Source organism: Lemur catta, chromosome 1 (genome assembly GCF_020740605.2).
Source record: "Lemur catta isolate mLemCat1 chromosome 1, mLemCat1.pri, whole genome shotgun sequence".
Taxonomy (NCBI): Eukaryota; Metazoa; Chordata; class Mammalia; order Primates; family Lemuridae; genus Lemur; species Lemur catta.
The window spans coordinates 208,209,293-208,228,975 of record NC_059128.1 but is presented as its reverse complement, the minus strand read 5'-3'; the positions used below and the strand labels follow the sequence as shown (position 1 = coordinate 208,228,975).

Here is a 19,683-nt window from a genome sequence, read left to right as displayed (position 1 = left end):
CTTACATTCTATTGCTTTCTCTCATTTGGTAAAAATAGCAAGAAAACAAGGTAGGTGATATTGGGGAGAGTGGCACCCTCTATCCTTTATGGTGGGCTTTAGGACTGCTACAAACACTTATTAATCTCATTGTTCCCCCGGGTCATTTGATTGGCTAGATAACATCGCCTTCTTCCCCACCACTCCTGTGCATCCCTCTTGGAGCTTTGTGCTTGGGCAGGGTTTTGGGAGTAGCGCACTTACTTTCTGGAGCCTTTATACATGCTCTCAGGATCCACTTTAGGAGAAATGCAGGGTGGTTGAGCTACCTTTGCCTCTCCAAAACTATACCAAATTTTGGGTTTCAGATTTTTAAAAAGTTTGTTTTTCTGGTTAATAATAGATAAAAAATAAGCTAAAATGTTTTAATATTTTATGAGGAAAAAGTATTACTAAGAACGTTTAGTCAGCCATGTAGAAATATTTACTTAGTCTTATGTGATTTTTACATAGAGTTTCAGTTTATTTTCTGGTTTCAATAGAACAAGTTGAAATCATCGCAGAAGGATAAAGTTCGTCAGTTTATGATCTTCACACAATCTAGTGAAAAAACAGCAGTAAGTTGTCTGTCTCAAAATGACTGGAAGTTAGATGTTGCGACAGATAATTTTTTCCAAAATCCTGAACTTTATATACGAGAGAGTGTAAAAGGATCATTGGACAGGAAGAAGTTAGAACAACTATACAGTAGATACAAAGGTGAGTGTTTCTTGTGACTTTAAATATTTTGAACCAGTTTTTCCAAAGTTATGGGCTTATGAGAAATCAAATACTACATAGGACATAAATTGGGTAGATATGTCCAATAGGGCTCTGTATATCTTGGAATTATTTCAGTAGATCTGAGAGGAGAAATTATTTTCTTTTCACTAAATTTTCTTCTTGGCGTCTTTATTTTCTTCCCCTCCTTTTTTCCTCCTCCATTATCCAGTTTGAGAATGAGGGATGGGAATTAATTTTTCTTCTCTCATTTTTATAAACTCAGCTGAACCAGATTTTAAGAAAACTTGCATAATAAATTTTTAAAGAATTCTAAAATAATACATACTTTAAAAAAGTTAAACAGTATATAATAGGTGAATGAAGAAAAGGTTAATAGTTTCTCCATCTTTTCCTTATTTATTCTCCTAAGTAACCAATATTTAATAGCCTGATGTGGATCCTTCTATGTTTTATCTTTTTGCAGAAACATGTATGTACATGGGATTGTATTTTATGCATAAGTCATGCTCCAAAGTCAAAGGATGTACATATTTTTTACTGTAAGAGATATTTCCAGATTAATTGTAGAAAAGTGTTAGCAAATCATATTTGATAGCAGTGGATGAGTACCTTTTTCTCCTTGTATTTGTCATTATTTAAAATTTTTTTTTAAATGTGGATCTTTTTCTTTAATTTTAACAACATATGTTTATATTGTTAAGAGTAGGATTGAATTACATAGTTCATAGTCTTTATAATACTCTTAAGAATTGAGTCTTGTGGTAAAATAAACTTTTAAGACAAACAAAAAGAATTGCTGTATATAATACTGTTAATTTAGAATGCCTACTTAAATAAATAGATTGAAAAGTCATGGGTAGAGGTTTTACCTATGTCTGTATTTAATGAGACTGTGAAAGTATTCAGTGTATTGGTGAGTAACAGGCTACCCTTTCTGTTTTTAGTGAGCCACTGTTGAATAATAATAGCTAACATTTATTGAACATTATTTCAGTTAACTATGCTGAGTACTTCATCTACCTCTTCACAACAACTTTATTCTATATGTTGAATTAGAATCTCTTGTCCCTTGTATAGGAATGTGTGATTTTCTGGATGTGTATGAGACATTTTTCACATGAATAAATGAGACTTAAAAATTAAGTATCCATCTGCATATATCTCTCCTGTACACTTTAAGAATGCTGTTTAGAGGAGAAAGTGGCTTAAATATTACATGAGGAAAATATCGGGTTAGAGTAATATTGCTTCATGTCTTTGGGCTACTGTAATTGTTTTTTAATTTTTTTCCCACAGCTGATACCTTGATTTCAATTATGATCTTTTTTTGAAAAAATGGAACCTAAAGCATTACCTTTTTCAGTTTTAGGAATGTAGCATTGTAAAGTACGGCACTAATTTAGTATTGCATTGTTATTTTTAAAGATCCTCAAGATGAAAATAAAATTGGAATAGATGGTATACAACAATTCTGTGATGACCTGGCACTGGATCCAGCCAGCATTAGTGTGTTGATCATTGCATGGAAATTCAGAGCGGCAACACAGTGTGAGTTCTCCAAACAGGAGTTCATGGATGGTATGACAGAATTAGGGTAAGTATATAATTACAGTAGGATATTAGGTACATTACTATAAGAATTGCTGTGGAACTGAAATATGTCATGAATTTTTAAATGTAAATATAAAACTTTACTGGCTCATAGACACTGGTATAAATAAAAATGGGCTAACTTTCTATTTTCCATGTTATACGGTTTTCTGGGTTTATCAAGTTATCTTTATGTTAGTACAGTTTATTCTATTTGTATTATACTTTTATCATTTCTAAAGGAAGTTCACTTGTATTAAGATTATTATGCATTAATATTTAGTAAGGAAAAGTAAAATAACCAAGTTTGTTATTTCCTAATGTGAGGCTATGAACTGTGAATTTATAAAATCTTATTTTAAAAACTAGGATATACCTTAGAAGTAACTCTTTATTTCACTTATGCTGTGATAGCTGATTAGCTCAATGTCTTTGGATAAATAGATTGAAAAGTCATGGATAGAGGTTTTACCTATATCTGTACTTAATGAGGCTGCGGAAGTATTCAGTATCGGTGGGTAACAGGCTATCCTTTCTGTTTTTAGGGAGCCACTGTTGAATGATAATAGCTAACGTTTATTTTATTTCAGTTAACTGCTGAGTACTTCACCTACCTCTTCACAACAACTTTGTGAGAGAAGTAGTGTTTATATCCCCATTTTAGAGATGAGGAAACTGAGGTACAGAGAAATTATGCAATTAGGTAGTATTAGAGTTGGGATTTTGATGCAGGCATTCTGATTCTTGAGCCTGAGAGATGTTGTAATCAGTCATGGTCCAGTCATAAAAACCACACCAGTAATTTGGACAGGGAAAATTTAAAGACTTGTTTTGCTCTGTAAAAGGGGTAAAAGAAAACTCTAAGGTATAACAGAGGTAGCAGTTGCAGGAAGCTGCTACCACCCCTGGGATGTAGTGAAGTGAACAAACAAGGAAGAAATTTAGAAACTTAATAGGTCCCCATAAGGCTGAGATTCAGACCTTGGGCAAGAGGGTGTGATGTGATGCTTCCACTCTGGTGGAAGAAAAACTAGCTAGAGGCCACTTGCTGCAGGTCTGTGAGAGTTGCCACTGCTGGTGGACAATGTTGCGACCTCCCTGTGCACTGAAACCCTTGCCCTCTGCAGAAAACAACAGACTAGGGTCAGAAAAGTCCCTCCTTCTCTTCCAGCCTTTTATTGCCCACTCTTGGTAGAGTCTAAAGTTGAGCCAGCTGGCAAGAAAAACGAAGTCTCACAGTTTGTAGTCCAATATCACAAAGTAGGGCAAAGAAAGAAGGGTGGGTTTAAAGCTGAGAGGCAATAAATTAATTGGCCTGGACACTGTGTCCTACAGCCAAAGTCAGCCCCATCCTGAACTTGCTGGAATTTTCTATGCTAGGAAAGGTTTCATTAGAATTTAAGGTAACAATGTTTTACTTTTTCTTTTTGACACTGAATTCATATATAATGAACTTTTAAATCAAAATTTTAGTTTACAAACTTAATGATCTGGAAGGTGTTGCAAAGGATATAGAAGGAAAATCAAAGCAAAAATGATTAGAAGGGGAAAAAAAGTGGATTCATTTGTTTGTGGAATATTTAAGAAGTAGAATATTTCTACCTTAAGGCTATTATGAGGAAAGTAAGTCTTAGTACTTGGACTTTTTCAACTCTTTGAAAGTTGAATGTTTTGCATGTTTAGAAAAAGCTTAATACTGATTTGAGATAATTCAGTTGGAGGTGGTAGGATGTTCAACTAATATTTATTATTGTACTTTGTATATAACAAGAAGCAAGTTTTCAAGAAATGCTTCCTAATGTAAGCTAGAGACCATCCTTTCAGTTGATTTAGAAGCTAAACATGTGATTAATTACCGTATCAGCATTGTCTAATACATTTAAAACGATGATTGTTATGCTGATTGCTATATATACTTATCCATTCACTGAAGCTGACTTCTAGTAAGTGTGTTGATAGTCTAGTGAATTATGTAATTAAAAGTAATAGCCCATTTCTTTTAAAAATAGTAATTTTTATATCATTTAATCACTCCACACTGGCTCTTCCCCCAGCTAACTCAATACTTGTTTATAGTTATATAATATAAAAGGATGGAATTCCAACTGTCTTATTTTTAAAAGAGAAGTTCTAGGAAATAAATATAAGCCCTCATAGGAATAAATAAGTTAAGTTCTTAATTCATAGTGAAAAAGTTAATCTTTTATAAACTTAATTTTATAATGTAGATGTGACAGCATAGAAAAACTAAAGGCCCAGATACCCAAGATGGAACAAGAATTGAAAGAACCAGGACGATTTAAGGATTTTTACCAGTTTACTTTTAATTTTGCAAAGAATCCAGGACAAAAAGGATTAGGTAAGAATTTTTAAAAAATTATATTTGGTGTTTCAAATATATTCAAATACATTGACAGTGTCACTTTTGTAATAGAAAATTATGTGTTTTGAGCATAGTCATCATGAAAATATCAATTACTGAAAAACAAGAAGAAATAGTGAACTTTCAATCAGAAAATGCCATACACATTGAATAATAGGGTTACCCTGGGTATCATATGTGAACTACTTATTTTTTCTTTAAATAAAAACTATAACACAGGAAATAAATACTTGTTAAAATTCTACCGACATTTTATTTATGCATTCATTCATTCATTTATCCATTCATGATCCAGAGGATATTTTAGGATCTTAGGATCTATAGAAATAGTATTATAAGATTTCTGAGTCATAGAATGCCAGATAAATTAATTTTTTTGGTTATGATTTATTTGAAAACTGTAGAAAAGGATGAAAAATAAAGTACTGTCATTCATAATCTTATTATCCAGAAGTTTAACTGTTGTTAACAGTTTAGCTTAATCAATTTATACTAAATGTGATATTCATCCATTTGCTTTTGGGACAGCTAGGGAATTTGGAAATAAAAAATACAGTGTAATTTACAAGTTAGATAGTGCTAGTAGAAAATACAAAATAATAAATGTGTATAGGGGTTTTAGAGAAAAGGAGAAATGAATAAAAGCAGGAGTGTTTGGTAAATGCTTCCTTGGCACGGTGGGATACAAACTGAAGGATTTGGTATTTGGCTGGGCAAGCGATGATAAAAGGTGTTTCAGTGAGAAGATAGTTAGGAATGAAGGTCTAAAACCTCGGGAAAAAGCTTAGCTTCTTTGTGGAAGAGAGAAGACATTGATTTGATTTTAATGAGAATGCTTATTTGGAGATTAAATTGGTAAGACACAAAAGGCTAAATAACCACAGGCGTTTTTTGAAAATGAGACAGAAAAGTTTTAAGTTGGAATTTGTGGTAAATGAGGACCTACTGAAGATTTTGGTGATTGTGGTAACTTCCATTTAATGTGAGCTTTTAGTGTACCTAGCAATGTGCTAAGTACTGCACTTTACATACATTGCCTATCTTTTAGGCCATCTTGGTGTTACTGTAACCTGAGACTGGGTACTTTATCAAGAAAAGAGGTTTATTTAACTCATGGTTCCACGGGCTAGGAAGTTCAAAGCCATGGCCCTGGCTTCTGGAGAGGACCTTTATGCTGTGTAATAACATGGTGGAGAAGGTCAAAGGGGAAGTGGGCAAAGGTGAAGAGAGAGACCAAACAGGAAGAGAAACCTTGCTTTATGACAGTGTACTCTCACGGAACTAATCCATTCCCACTGGTGAGAACACACTGCCGCAAGAACAAGCGTGGCACCAAGCCATTCATGAGGCATCTGCCCATATGATTCAATCACCTCTCACTGGCCCCACCTCCCAACACCACCACACCAGGGATGAAATTTCAACGTGAGTTTTGGTAGGGACAAACAAACCATGTCCAAACCATAGCACTACCCCATTGAAATGTTTACCAATTTTATGAGTTATTCATTCTTTCCTTCAATAATTTACTACCTGCTGTGTGCCAAGTACACTGTAATAGAGTACAAGTTCTTTTTTATCCTTAATTTGCAGATGAGAAGCTTAGGCACAGGAAGGTTAAATAACTTGCCCAGTGATAGAAAGTGAGTTTCTTTTTGTTTGTTTTTGAAGATATAGTAGTTGGAGAGGGTAATAGAAACCTCTTGTACTAATCCTTCTTTATATTTGAGATTAGAGGGAGGAGCAAAAGCATTGATAACCAGATAAGAATAAGGATTAGAACAAGTAAGTGATTGAAAGCTAGAGAGGAAGAGATTTATGTACATTAGTAATGGAGTATTGACCTAAAGAGAGACTAGATGTGACTGAATTAAGGAATTACAAAATATTTGTAAATCAAAAATCTAAATAATGAAGCCTCCTTTCCAACTGGTTTTGCAGGGAAAAGAAGCTCGGATACTTAGAGTTAGTTTATCTGTGTCCACCAGTTAACTGGGCTATATTTTCTAGTTTCTTCTTTCCTTCCCACACATAAAAATCTGTTGAAAGTCTTTGAATTTACATGTATACGTTAGAAGCATTATTTTATGGTATTTAGAAATGTAGCACATTATATTGATAAGATTAAACATAATGTTGTGAATGTCAAATGTTGATTTAAGGGACTTAACCTGTTTCTTAGTTATATCCCTACCCTTTACTGGAGCACAAAATAAATGGTGTTTTGGGTGAATATATAGTTTGGATATTGAATCTTAGTTTTTATTATATGTAGTAAAAATAGAGCAAAATTAAATTTTTATAGCAATTGGATATATTAATATGATGGTAAATTGGAATTTCAGAATACAGGGAAAAATTGAGAAAAAGGTTATGTGAAACCATTAGATTTAAAATCATTTATGTTCTTATCTATTATTGTGCTTAAGAAAAATGTAGGCCGGGCGCGGTGGCTCACGCCTGTAATCCTAGCTCTGGGAGGCCGAGGCGGGTGGATCGCTCGAGGTCAGGAGTTCGAAACCAGCCTGAGCAAGAGTGAGACCCCGTCTCTACTAAAAATAGAAAGAAATTATCTGGCCAACTAAAAATATATATACAAAAAAATTAGCCGGGCATGGTGGCTCATGCCTGTAGTCCCAGCTACTCGGGAGGCTGAGGCAGTAGGATCGCTTAAGCCCAGGAGTCTGAGGTTGCTGTGAGCTAGGCTGATGCCACGGCACTCACTCTAGCCCGGGCAACAAAGTGAGACTCTGTCTCAAAAAAAAAAAAAAAAAAAGAAAAATGTAATATTTAACGGGTATAGAGTTTTTGTTTTGGAAGATAGTGAAAATTCTTGAGATTGGTTGTGCAACAATATGAGATATGTAACTGCACACTTAAAAAAGGTTAAGATGATAAATTTTATGTTATGTGTATTTAACCACAGTGAGAAAATTATTTTAAAACTCCCCAAACCATTCAATGTGCAGTACAAAGAGTAAACTCTAACATAGAATGTAGACTTTAGTTAATAATAATGTATCCATATTAATTCGTCAATGATAAAAAATGTACTACACTAAAGCAAGCTGTTCAAAATAGTGGAAACTGAGTGGGGAGGAGTGAAAGAAGAGGGTATGTGGAAACCTCTCTACCTTCTGCTCAATTTTTTCATAAACGTAAAACTAAAAAAGTTTTATTAATTTTAAAAAAAGACAAACCATAGTTTTTCTTTTTGTTTTGCATTGGTGTTAGATATCAGGAAATTTAATGACTTGCTTAGTTGAAGAGCTTAATTAAAAAAGAAAGTTCTCTTGACAGTCTTTCTAAGGGTTCACAGGGCTCTTAAATTACAAGATTTGGCAGAGAGGAATTAGAAGATCATAGGAGAAGAGGTGAGGCCCAAAACAAATTGGCAAAGAGGGACAGTGACAGCACTGTGGTTTGTTTATAAAATTGCTGTGCTACTTACAGTGAGAACTGGTGTTTTCCATGTTTTTTTTTTTTTCACTTTCTGTAACCTTATTTCTTATGATACCAGGATAGGGTGCTTCCTATACCATCATCTGTTTCTGATAGTCACTTGCCATCTGATAGTTACCTGAATCTTAAATTTGAAGATTTCATAAATTCTGTGTAAAATCTAACCTACCCAAAATAGCATCCTTACTGATGCTCATTTAGCTTCTGTAATACTTTTGAATATTCAGGGACTGTACACACATTCTTTTAGGAAGTTGTCCATTCTTGTCACAGGACATTCTTGTTATTACACAGTTTTCCCTCATTAAGCTAATGTCTTTGTCTTTATTACTTACACTATTGCTCTTATTTGTCCTCCAATGCAACACAGAGACAGTCTAAGCATTTTAAAGATCACTAGCACACACCTTTTGTCCTTTTTTCCCAGGTCAGCATTCCAATTTGTTTTAACTACTCTTCATTTGAAGAGATGTGTGTTATTCCTGTTACTTTTCCTCCAAACACCTTTCCAATTTCTCGGTTTCTTTCAAAATAGAGCCCTTAAATTTGAACATAATATTCTAGAAGGAGGCTGTTTAATGTAGAACACTGGGGGTCTGTTATTTTTTGTGAGACTATTAATTCTATTAATTTGATCAAAAATTATATGTGCTTTTTAGCAGTTGTGACATTTTTAGGACCATACTGAAATTTTGTTAGACTAAAATCTGTAGGTCATTTTTGTATGAACTGTGGTTCACCTAGAATCTTATACCTGTACAGTTGATTTAAAAGATTTTAACATTTTTTAAACATTTACTCTAATATTTAGAAATAATTTTATAATGTTTTAAAGAGCATTTTTATCATATAATCTCATTTGGTTCTTGTAACAATCCTTTGAGCTAAGTAAAAAACATTATCCTTTCCATCATGTAGATGAGAAAACTCAAGCCAGAGAGACTGACTTATTAGTAAGGTTGCATAACTTTAGAGTTAGTGGAACTAGGACTAGACTTAAGGTCTTATGGCCCCACGTTCTGTATTCTTTTTGTTATATTATGTTATGCTAACTATAGGTACTTCTAAGTAAATTAAGACATTAGGAATAGGATTTTTAATCACCATTTCATCCTCCCTAGTGAGCTGGTAACATTTTGTTTCCCTTAGAGGCTGTGTTTGGGTCTAGACTCAACTCATTTTCATGTTCATCCTGCATTCAACTGATTTTTATGAAATCCCACATTGCCCTTGTCAACACTTTTTAAAAAAATGACATTGGGAGTATCTGTGTTTGCAGTTTAAATTTTACTACAAGGGCTTAAGATTTCATTCTGCAAGAATAGCAATTTTAGTCAATACTGTTAATAGGACTTGCTTGTCTCTTTTCTGCATTTTCCTTCCCTTTATTCTAACTGTTCTTGTTACCTTATCACTGAATTTGCTCTTTTTTCCAATACTACTTCAGAATCTAAAATAATAATTTTAAAAACTATTAAAAATAAATAATAGTAATAGTAAAGACTCATATTATTTACCAGTTACTGTTGTAAATACTTTATGTGTATAAATTCATTTAATCGTTACAAGAGCCCAGTTAAGAGCAGGTACTGTTGTTATCTTCATTTTAAACTGAATCAGTTGTCTAAGGTCATTTAACTAATGGTAGAGTTGGAATTTAAGAGATTAAAATTCATGCTCTAAACTGCTATTTTGAATTGCCTCTGTGTGTAGCTATGCTGTTCCCTCCATTGCTCACTTCTTTCGAAAGGGCCATTTTTGCTATGTCTGTGGCAATTAGCATTTTATCCTTGTATAATTTAATCTTATATATTTCAACTCTTAGTTTTAACTTATTAATCTTTTTGTGTCTTCCTTTTTTGTTCAAAAACATCTATTGACCACTTTAAGAGCTTGGAGTCAGGAGTATCTTAAGTCTGTCTGTGGGAGTTTGTGATATATTCAAAAAGGTTATAGTTTTTGAGCCTTGAAGAATGAATGTACATTTTCAAGGCCAAAAATAAAGAGAAGCCATTCCAGGTGGAGGGATTAGGCATGTTCAGTTGCTCAGACGTCAGAGAATATCACACCTTTGAGGAACTACAAGTGAGTTCATTTGATGAAGTACAGATTTTATCTAAAGGCAATAGGAAATCATTGAAGAATTTTAACATGGAAATAAAATTCAGATTCATGCTTGAAAGGTCCATCTCAACGCACTGTGGTCCTTTAAAAGGAGTGGAGACAGGACTAGAAGAAGAGAGACTGGTTATGGAGCTATTCCAGTGATTTAGCCAGAAGTGAAGAGTACCCTAAAATAGGCCTGCCAGTAAGGATGGGGAAGAGATAGATTCAAAAGGTGCTTTGATTGAATTTGTATGATGAGGAAGAGAAGGAGTCTTCCCCAGCAATTCTGAACACCTTTAGGGGACATTTAGGAGACTGGGGGGTTGTTTTTTGTTTGTCATAATAACTGAGGGTTTCTGCTAGCATTAGGGAGATACTAAATGTCCTACAATTAGTGTGTAGGACAGTTCCTTACAATGAGAAATTGTTTCATTGAGAAACACTATAGGAGTGGCATTTATTGAGAGAGAGAAAAGGAAAGCAGGTCTGTACAGGTATGATAATGAATTCAGTTTGAGCCTTGCTGACTCTGAGTTATTTGTGGTTACCAAGTTGAAGATGTCCTTAGGCAATTAGATACTTGAATTTAGAATATAGAGATAGGTTTCAGATTTAGGTGTTGTTAGAGGCGGTTGAACATATAACATGAGAAACAGTATAGGTTTGAAAATCCAAGGGAAATAGGAGAAATGGTTATTGTTGACATACGCTCTTACAGAACACCAACATTTAATGGATGAATGGAGAGAGAGGAGCCAGTAAAAGAGAATGAGATGCCTAGACAGGACAGGACAGTCAGTAGAGTGCTATCATTGAAGACAAAGGAAACAACAATTCCATCCGAGAAATGTGCTCAGGTCTATCAAATATGGCAGAAAGCCAAATAAAGTAAGGACATAAAAGTATTTATTTGGCAACCAGAAGGGACTGGTGACCATTCAGATATTAATTTCAGTAGGAAGTGACAGAGGTGGACACTGGTTAATAGGATTAGAGCATGTCAGAGGTTAGGAAAAGGGACAATGAATGTAGAATATAAGAAATTCTCTTCTTTTATTATACAACCTGAACTCTCAAACACCATACATGTACACTTTTGTCAGATTCTTATTTTAATGTATCAGCTGACAAGTGGGCATTTATAGGTGTCTCATGGTTTGTAGTTATTTAAATATTTCATTGGTTGTCATTCTTATTTTATAAAAATTAATTGAAAGGGGAAAAATGCTAACACTAGTAAAGTTTAGTTCTCATAAATTTAATGCATTTGAAGTGAAGTGAATTAGACATGTTAATAACAACAAACCTTTAATCTCAATTGAACATTTACTACACTTAACCAGACAATTGTATGTTGAGCTGGTAAAGAAAAGAACAGAATTAAACAACCTGGAAGGGCTGTTGGGTATAGAGCTTTAAAGACTGCAAAGACTAAAAATGAAGTGCCATTAGGAATTGGTGTCAGATATTTTTTAGTTCTCTTAAAACACGGGAATCTGAATTTGACTTCCAGACATGTTTTTAGGAACAAATTACGTATAAAAGTAGAGGATTCCATGTACTAGATTTCAAGATCATCTGTGAAGGGAAGGAAAAAGAAGGTAGCTAATAAAAATGATAACAGATCCAAGAAAGATTTTCAAAATAAAAATGATAACCTGAGTGTGTTTCTTTGTGGATTTCTAAAAACTAGAGGACAAGGCAAAGTTGTAGATGTCGAGAGGGGAAAGTTAATCAATAGATAAGGTTCCTTGAAGAGGCAGGATGATACTAGATTCAGAATAGAGGTGTAAGGGGCTTATCTTTGGATAAGAAAGGAGAGGTACCTTTTCCATTGAGTTTGAAGGAAGATGGTGACGATGGATTTGAAGGTAAGTGTGTTTGTATGTGAAACCATAGGAAGTTGTTCACTCAGCAGTTTCTGAATGCCTGCTGTGTGTTTCAGTCTGCTAGTTTGGGGATATGTACTTCCTATCTTGGAAGAAGTTAAGGTCCAATTTTGCAAGTTCCTAGACGTTGTGATTTTTAATTGATTTCTTACAAATCATCTGTTTTTGACAATGAATAAACATCAAGTTTATTCTTTTTTATTGGTTTTAAAAATTGGGGCAGCACTTGCCTAACTTTGTCTTTTCTGGTCTCATGATTCCTCAGAGTAATGAGAGCAGTTTTGAGATCTCACTAAAAGGACTTTTAAGTTACTTGGGATATAATTTTTCTTGTCCTGGAGATGTAAATTCACTCATAAAAACTAGATACTTTCTTAACTACTTTAGTTCCTTTAAAGAGATCATAGACATAGTTCTTCCTCACTGTCATATGATAGGTATAGTTCTTTGTCGTGTGGCAATATTGATCTTTACCCTTTTCTGCTCCATTCCTAATTAAAAAGCAATTTTTGTTGTTTTTGACAAACTTAAAAATCTTAGTTTATTATTAATTTTAATTTTTAAATCAATAGTCTTAATGTTCTCCTTGTGGTAGGACCAGTCAACAGCTTTAAAATGTAAGATTAGTAGGATTGTGAGTAGCAGTCCTTTGCATTCCAACCTATAGGTGTCCATCAGTGATTCTCAACTGGGGGCAAGTTTTGCCCCCCATGTGACCTTTGGCAATATTTTGAGATATTTTTGATTGTCGTCACTGGGGGTGGAGTGAAGCTGCTCTTTTCATCTAGTGGGTAGAAGCTGGGATGCTGCTAAATTTCCTACAGTGCACAGAACAGCCCCCTATAACAAAGAATTATCTGGACCACAATGCCAAAAAGTGCCAAGGGTAAGAAACCCTCATGTACATTAACTAACATTTGAATACTTGTGAAATAGTATGCTTAACTACACTATCTAATTTAAACCACAGAATACTCCTGTGAAGTAACTGGTATCATTTGTGCCCTGAGGTGCTGGTTATTGGCAGGACGCAGTATACAAACCTTGGACTTATCTCTATAGGAAATTATATAAGTATTCAGGATACAAGCTTTTTTTCCTTTCTTTTTTTTAAGTCTTTCTTTGATCTTACCTGTTTTTTTGCAGGGACAAATATTCATAGCATTGAAATACATTATTTTTAATATTACAGATCTAGAAATGGCCATTGCCTACTGGAATTTAGTGCTTAATGGAAGATTTAAATTCTTAGACTTATGGAATAAATTTTTGTTGGTAAGTTCACATTTTCTGCAGTTTTATGTTTTCTCTAAAATTCTGCAGTGTTTAAAGATAAATGAACATATTTTAGAGCATGAGTAACTCATCTCAGAGCATGTAATGGACATAGAATAAGAACTTTGATTACCAGAATTTTTTATACTTGTTTTGCATTCTTGTATTTAGAATTGTCTGAACTGTTTTTTTCCTAGCTGTTTTTAGTGATTTGAATGTTTTTTGTTGTTTTAAATAGGAACATCATAAACGATCAATACCGAAAGATACTTGGAATCTTCTTTTAGACTTCAGTACAATGATTGCAGATGACATGTCTAATTATGATGAAGAAGGTAATGAAAATTTTTTCCCTATTAGTTTTTTCTTTTTTAACCTGCCTTCTTATCTCTTTTTATCACACTCTCTTAAACTTCTTATGTACTTCCATTTTCCTTGGAGTTGGACTTCCCTCTTCTGAGCTTTTATTTATACTCTTATGAATGTATGAAATACCTTCATCCTATTTACCAATTTATATCATTCTGTTTCTTTCAGTTCTTACTCAGTATTCATGTCTTCCAGAAAGGCATGAGTAATTTTCATCTGTGTTTTAGATTTTCAGTTTACTTTAGGAACCTGTTCTCTTCTTGATGTACTTTTATGCTTATTTGTATGTGTTTTTTTTTTTTTTTTTTTTGATACAGAGTCTCGCTCTGTTGCCCGGGCTAGAGTGAGTGCCATGGCGTCAGCCTAGCTCACAGCAACCTCAAACTCCTGGGCTTAAGCGATCCTACTGCCTCAGCCTCCCGAGTAGCTGGGACTACAGGCATGTGTCACCATGCCCGGCTAATTTTTTTTCTATATATATTTTTAGTTGGCCAGATAATTTCTATTTTTTAGTAGAGACGAGGTCTCACTATTGCTCAGGCTGGTCTCAAACTCCTGACCTCGAGCGATCCACCCGCCTCGGCCTCCCAGAGTGCTAGGATTACAGGCATGAGCCACCACGCCTGGCCTGTATGTATTTTTTATTGTAATCTGTTAGTCTTGTGTGTAAGCTTGATTGTAAACTTCGTAAGTTCAGTGACTGTCTGATTTGAAATATACTTCACCTGCCTAGTGTAGTATTATCAGCATTCAATAAATATTCAAATTGAATACTTTCCTGCTGTTTCTTAATGTATATATAAAGGTGATGTTACCATCCACTACCAGGACATGGACTTTTGTTTTCTATAAGTGGCGGTGGTTCACATTGATTTCTTCACACATACTTCCTTAGTCCCCTGGAGAACTAGCAGGATGCATTTTTGAGATTGTTGAATAGATGTAGGTATTCTTTGAAAGACCTTCTATGACCTTGGCCTCTTTAAATGTGTCCTGGAACCATCTAAGCTAATCAGGGATGATGTTATTTCTTCTCCTTTTTAAAATTGTCGTTTATAGTCTTCACTTAAAAAAGTGAGAAATGTCTGCATATGTCTGATAATTGTGATGTCTGTTAGGTATTACACAAAATTGGTGAACTTTGTTATTTGGAGATTGGCATGTGAATGTGTATAGACAAGCATATATGCAAGTTTATATCTTTTAGTAATTTATTAAAGTAGGATGGAATTTGATACTTCCTGTTAATTTCCTTTGTAAGATTGCGACAAAATGCCTGAAAACTTGTTTCTCCTACTATGCTTTCAGCACCCGCAGTATGCCATCATATCACAGGCATCCCTTAGGCTGCCAGTTTTGACCAGATTACTTCCATTGCCTGACTTCATTTGCTTCAAAAAAACATATTAATATTGATTACCAGAGGAGTTATTTTTATTGCTCAAGAAATTGTTGGAATAATAGATCTGAGAGGATACAAGGAATATTTTGGGTAGAAACTTCAAAAAGCTTGTGTTTTCAAAGACTTATCAGTGGAAATAGATAAGAATGATATAGTTTAACTCTTATGAAGAAGATATTAAAAATAGATTGTATTAAAATGTTGGCCTTATTTCTGTTTTTCTTTTTTCTCTTCTGTATTTTTTTCTTTTATCCAGGAGCATGGCCTGTTCTTATTGATGACTTTGTGGAATTTGCACGCCCTCAAATTGCTGGGACAAAAAGTACAACAGTGTAGCACTAAAGGAACCTTCTAGAATGTACATAGTCTGTACAATAAATACAACGGAAAATTGCACAGTCAATTTCTGCTGGCTGGACTGAACTGAAGATCAATCCTCACAATTCAGACTGAGGGTTGAGACAAAACTTTAAGGATACATCTTGGACCATATCGTATTTCATTCTTCTAATGGTGGTTTGGGCTTGTCTTCTAGTCTGGGCCGCTCTAAACATTTATAATTCCAACATTGTGGATTTCATCTTATATCTGTGGACCATCCTAGTTTATTTTCCCATAAGTCTTAGAAGCTTTATGGTGATTATTTTGAGGTTTCCATTCTTGCATAAAGCACAATGCTGTCTTCATCAGAAAACAGTTGGCATAAGAATTAAACATGTGAACATCGCAAACAATTTATAAAAACTTCTTAAATATATGCTTTGGGCTAGTTGCAAAGACTATGCTGATAGCACTTCCAATGAGAGTGATATATTTAAGTGTACCAGATCTGGAATGGTATTTTGGTTTGGCGGGATTTTTTTTTTCTTGGCAAATCACATGTATTGTTGACGTGAGTAGAGTATCTGATGAAAAAAAATGTCAGAATAACCAACGTGAAAAAATTTTAGGGTAACTTGGTGCCTACCTGAAAAATGTATTGTGTTTCAGACTCTCAATTTCAAAAGGGTTCCACAGAACTAGTCTGCATTTACCCATATTTATATATAGTTGTCCTACAGGGAGCTTTTATTTAGAAAATATCTGCATAATGTTAGATTCCACTCCTGTCTACATTATGCATTACATAATTGGATTTCATTATGCTTTTGAAATGCTTTTTGCCTGTCGAATAAGTTAAACTATTTTATTTGTTTTGAATGTTTTGATTGCTACACAATACAATATTCTAAATTTAGGCATGAGGGTTTATTTTTTGTTTTTACTTTTTTTTTTTTTTGGTCATCGCACTATGGAAAACAATGAAATTCTCTTAATTTATAAGAAGATAGTAGGAATTAAATTTTGAAAATGGTTGTGATGAGCCATGAAGTTCAATCTTTATAATATAGGTACTGCTCTTTCAGACAAATAGTCCATTTTTGATGACTTCTTATTTTGTTGAAATTGCTTTAACTGCTAATCACTGTGGTTGCCAAATATTTACTTCAGGAGCAAAGATTTTCAAACAAGCGTACACTTGATGCAAAATACTAATCTGGCTTCTATTTTTGTAAATTATTTAGTCTCTTTACTGTTTTTGTTTCACTCAAATTAGCTCAGTTTTCTCATCAAAGCAGAATGCAATCTTGTATGTATTTTTTTCATTACAAGACCCATGAACTGCTTTCATGCTGAAAATGCTCATTTCACTGTTCACTTACTGACATGTGAAGAAGGGTTTATTGCTTTCTTAAACATTTCTGTAAGGCAGGTCAAAAATGTAATGCTTCATATGTTGGATGACTGTGGTCCTTAATAGGAATAGATTTTGCTGGTATATCCAGGTACTCTCTAAGGTCTGGGGTTGGTATTAACAGAGAAATGAATGTACTTCAGAATAACAGTACATTTTATGCAAATGTGGAAATGATTTTACAAAACAATGACATATAAAAACTACTTTTTATTTACATGATTTTGAAATTAACTAGAAAGCTTTTCCCATAGACATTACATTAATATTCCAATCATAACTTTAAGAATGCAATTCTACCAAAAGAAAAAAAATTCTATTTAGGCTACTGGAATTGGTTATTAAAAAGAAAAAAGAAGAAGAATCCTGCTGCTTTCAGTATTTCCTGATTTCATTTTTGTAAATATAAAGAGGAACTTCAATTATGAAAAAAATTTTTAAAGATATATATATATATATATGTACTGTTTTGTTTCCTGTCTTGAAGATTTTGAGTTACGATATTGTTTTCAGATTGAATTAATTCAAGTATGCTGTGTTTTGAAATGAGATCCCATTAGCTTTTTTTTTTTCCCCAATATAAATTGTTTCCTGTAAGTCTAATATTGGTTCATGGCCTAGTGCCTTGAGTTTTACAGATTTTTCCTTTTAAATGCAAAATCTTTTCAACAAAATAGTGTTTGTCATCAGTTTGGTACTAAACATTTATAATTACTGTGTAATTATAAACAAAAGTACATAAAACTTTGAATATAATTATGTAGCATAAAAGTTAAGGTTGTTCACTATGATGGCATCGTAGAATTAAACAAAACTTTTACTAGGGCTGAAAAGAGAAGACTGATTTAATGTAGTATGATTGTTCTGAAGATAAATGTCTGGTTACAGGGAATATTTGTACTAAAAAATGCTTACACATATGTCTGTGTGTGTGTGTGAGAGAGAGAGTCTGTGTGGTAGAGATTGACAGAGAAACACATACACACAACTTGAATTGCTTTAATTCATAAGTGTTTCAGTCTTCATTCTGGTAAACTCCCCATGTTGATTCTTTGTTTTAAACTGAACCACAGGTACAGTTTCCTTTTTGCCAAATGTCAAAACAGGTACACATTTTAAAATGTAATGCTTTTTAAATAGTAAAATGTATAAAATTAGAAGTGCCCACCTATAAAAATACTTGAGATCAAGATTATCTTTAGTGAATATCATCTGCATATCTCTGTAAGTTCAATTGTGTTTCTTACAATCCCTGTCATATTACCAACAGAGGCAATAAAAGCTTCAGTGAAATTGCCACGACTAAATCTTTTCACATATTTCAGTGTATTTTTTTAAATAGACTAAAATATACTTGAAAACTTTTCCAGGAAGTATAATTATTTATGAAAAGAGCATTGTGATGGCAAGTTTTGGGGAGAAAAGACATGCCAAGTTTTGTTTACTACATTTAAAATGTTTACAGCTATACTGGGCTGCTTTATTTAACAATACTGTAGTTGTATTATATGGCATTTAAGTATGTGTCCTTTGTTAGACTTTTTAAAAGTTTTAATGAGAAAAAGTAAATTTACTCAGCAGAATAACATGGGAAATCTTTTACGTAATATCCTTATTGGAGAATTCTTATTTATGCAAGGTACACTATTTTTTTTTCCTCAGAAAAATTTAAGTGAAGTGTTCATTTATTTTTTGACAATAATCAAAAAGTTTGAGTAGTTGTAGCTAGTTTAATGTGCACTTTGCTGATGATTTTTAAACATGTTACTATAAAGACTACGTATTGTAAAACTTCTGTAATTTCCACATATGACAGAAGAAAGTTAAGCATAATTGAAAGAATTTTGAAATAAACAAGGAAAGTAGTGCTGGGGAAGTTTATTATGGTTCACAAAGTATGCCTTTGTAAAACTGAATCAACTTAGCAAGAATTAATTTATGTAGTTCTAAATGTTAAATTGTGTATATTTAATAGAAAATAATTATCTGGCACCTCACCAGTTTTCTTTAAATGTTACCTTATACTTTTAATAATATGATTTATATTGAATACATAGATGTTTTGATAAGATTTTATCAAATTTGGTAATGTAATGATAAAATGTTTTTAAATGTGAACTATTTAACATATATCTTAATAACTGAGGGCACAAAACCTGATTGTGATTTCTACATAATGTGATAATTAGGGTTCAAATTATGGCTCATCATTTAATTGATTATAAAGGAGTATATTTCTGAACTCTTTATTGCCTCCATTTTTACAATCATAGCAATAATTTCTATTTTTATCTTATAGAAATGTGGTGAAGTTATTTATCATGACACCTTTTTCTTTGATTTCGGAGGGAAAGGGGTATATATTTTCTAGTTAAGATAAATTTGAAATTTCCTTCTAGTATAAATCCCCTTCTCCAGGTTTACTTTTACTGTTTATTGCCATTTTTGTTGAATATTTGCTTTATTTGTACCTGATTCTGGAGGCAGATAGTGCTATTTTTTCAAAGTCCTAATACAGTTATATAAATGGTTTTATCAGAACATTCTTGCCATCTTATTTTCTTTGCTACCTGTTGGGTAAGTGGCATTTTTTTCCTTACAATTCATTTCTTAGACAACTTTCCACTAGGTTCAATGTTTTGTGTTAATGTGGCTTTTGATTTTTCTTTGGTTGATTTTTTTCTTTAAATCTGTTATAAATAAGGAGGTT

The 19,683-nt window shown here is 33.3% G+C and overlaps 1 protein-coding gene across 2 annotated transcripts in view; it reads left to right on the top strand.

The window, feature by feature from the left end:
- DCUN1D1 (defective in cullin neddylation 1 domain containing 1) overlaps positions 1–19,215 on the top strand; it is a 32,483-nt gene extending 13,268 nt beyond the window's left edge. For both annotated transcript variants that reach the window (XM_045539759.1, XM_045539760.1), the window contains exons 2-7: positions 522–738; positions 2,188–2,356; positions 4,581–4,711; positions 13,385–13,467; positions 13,706–13,802; positions 15,495–19,215. In XM_045539759.1, the coding sequence (XP_045395715.1) occupies positions 522–738; positions 2,188–2,356; positions 4,581–4,711; positions 13,385–13,467; positions 13,706–13,802; positions 15,495–15,574 (777 nt within the window). In that variant the 3' untranslated portion in view covers positions 15,575–19,215. The remainder of the gene's footprint in view (positions 1–521; positions 739–2,187; positions 2,357–4,580; positions 4,712–13,384; positions 13,468–13,705; positions 13,803–15,494) is intronic.
- The last annotated feature ends 468 nt before the right edge of the window (positions 19,216–19,683 follow it).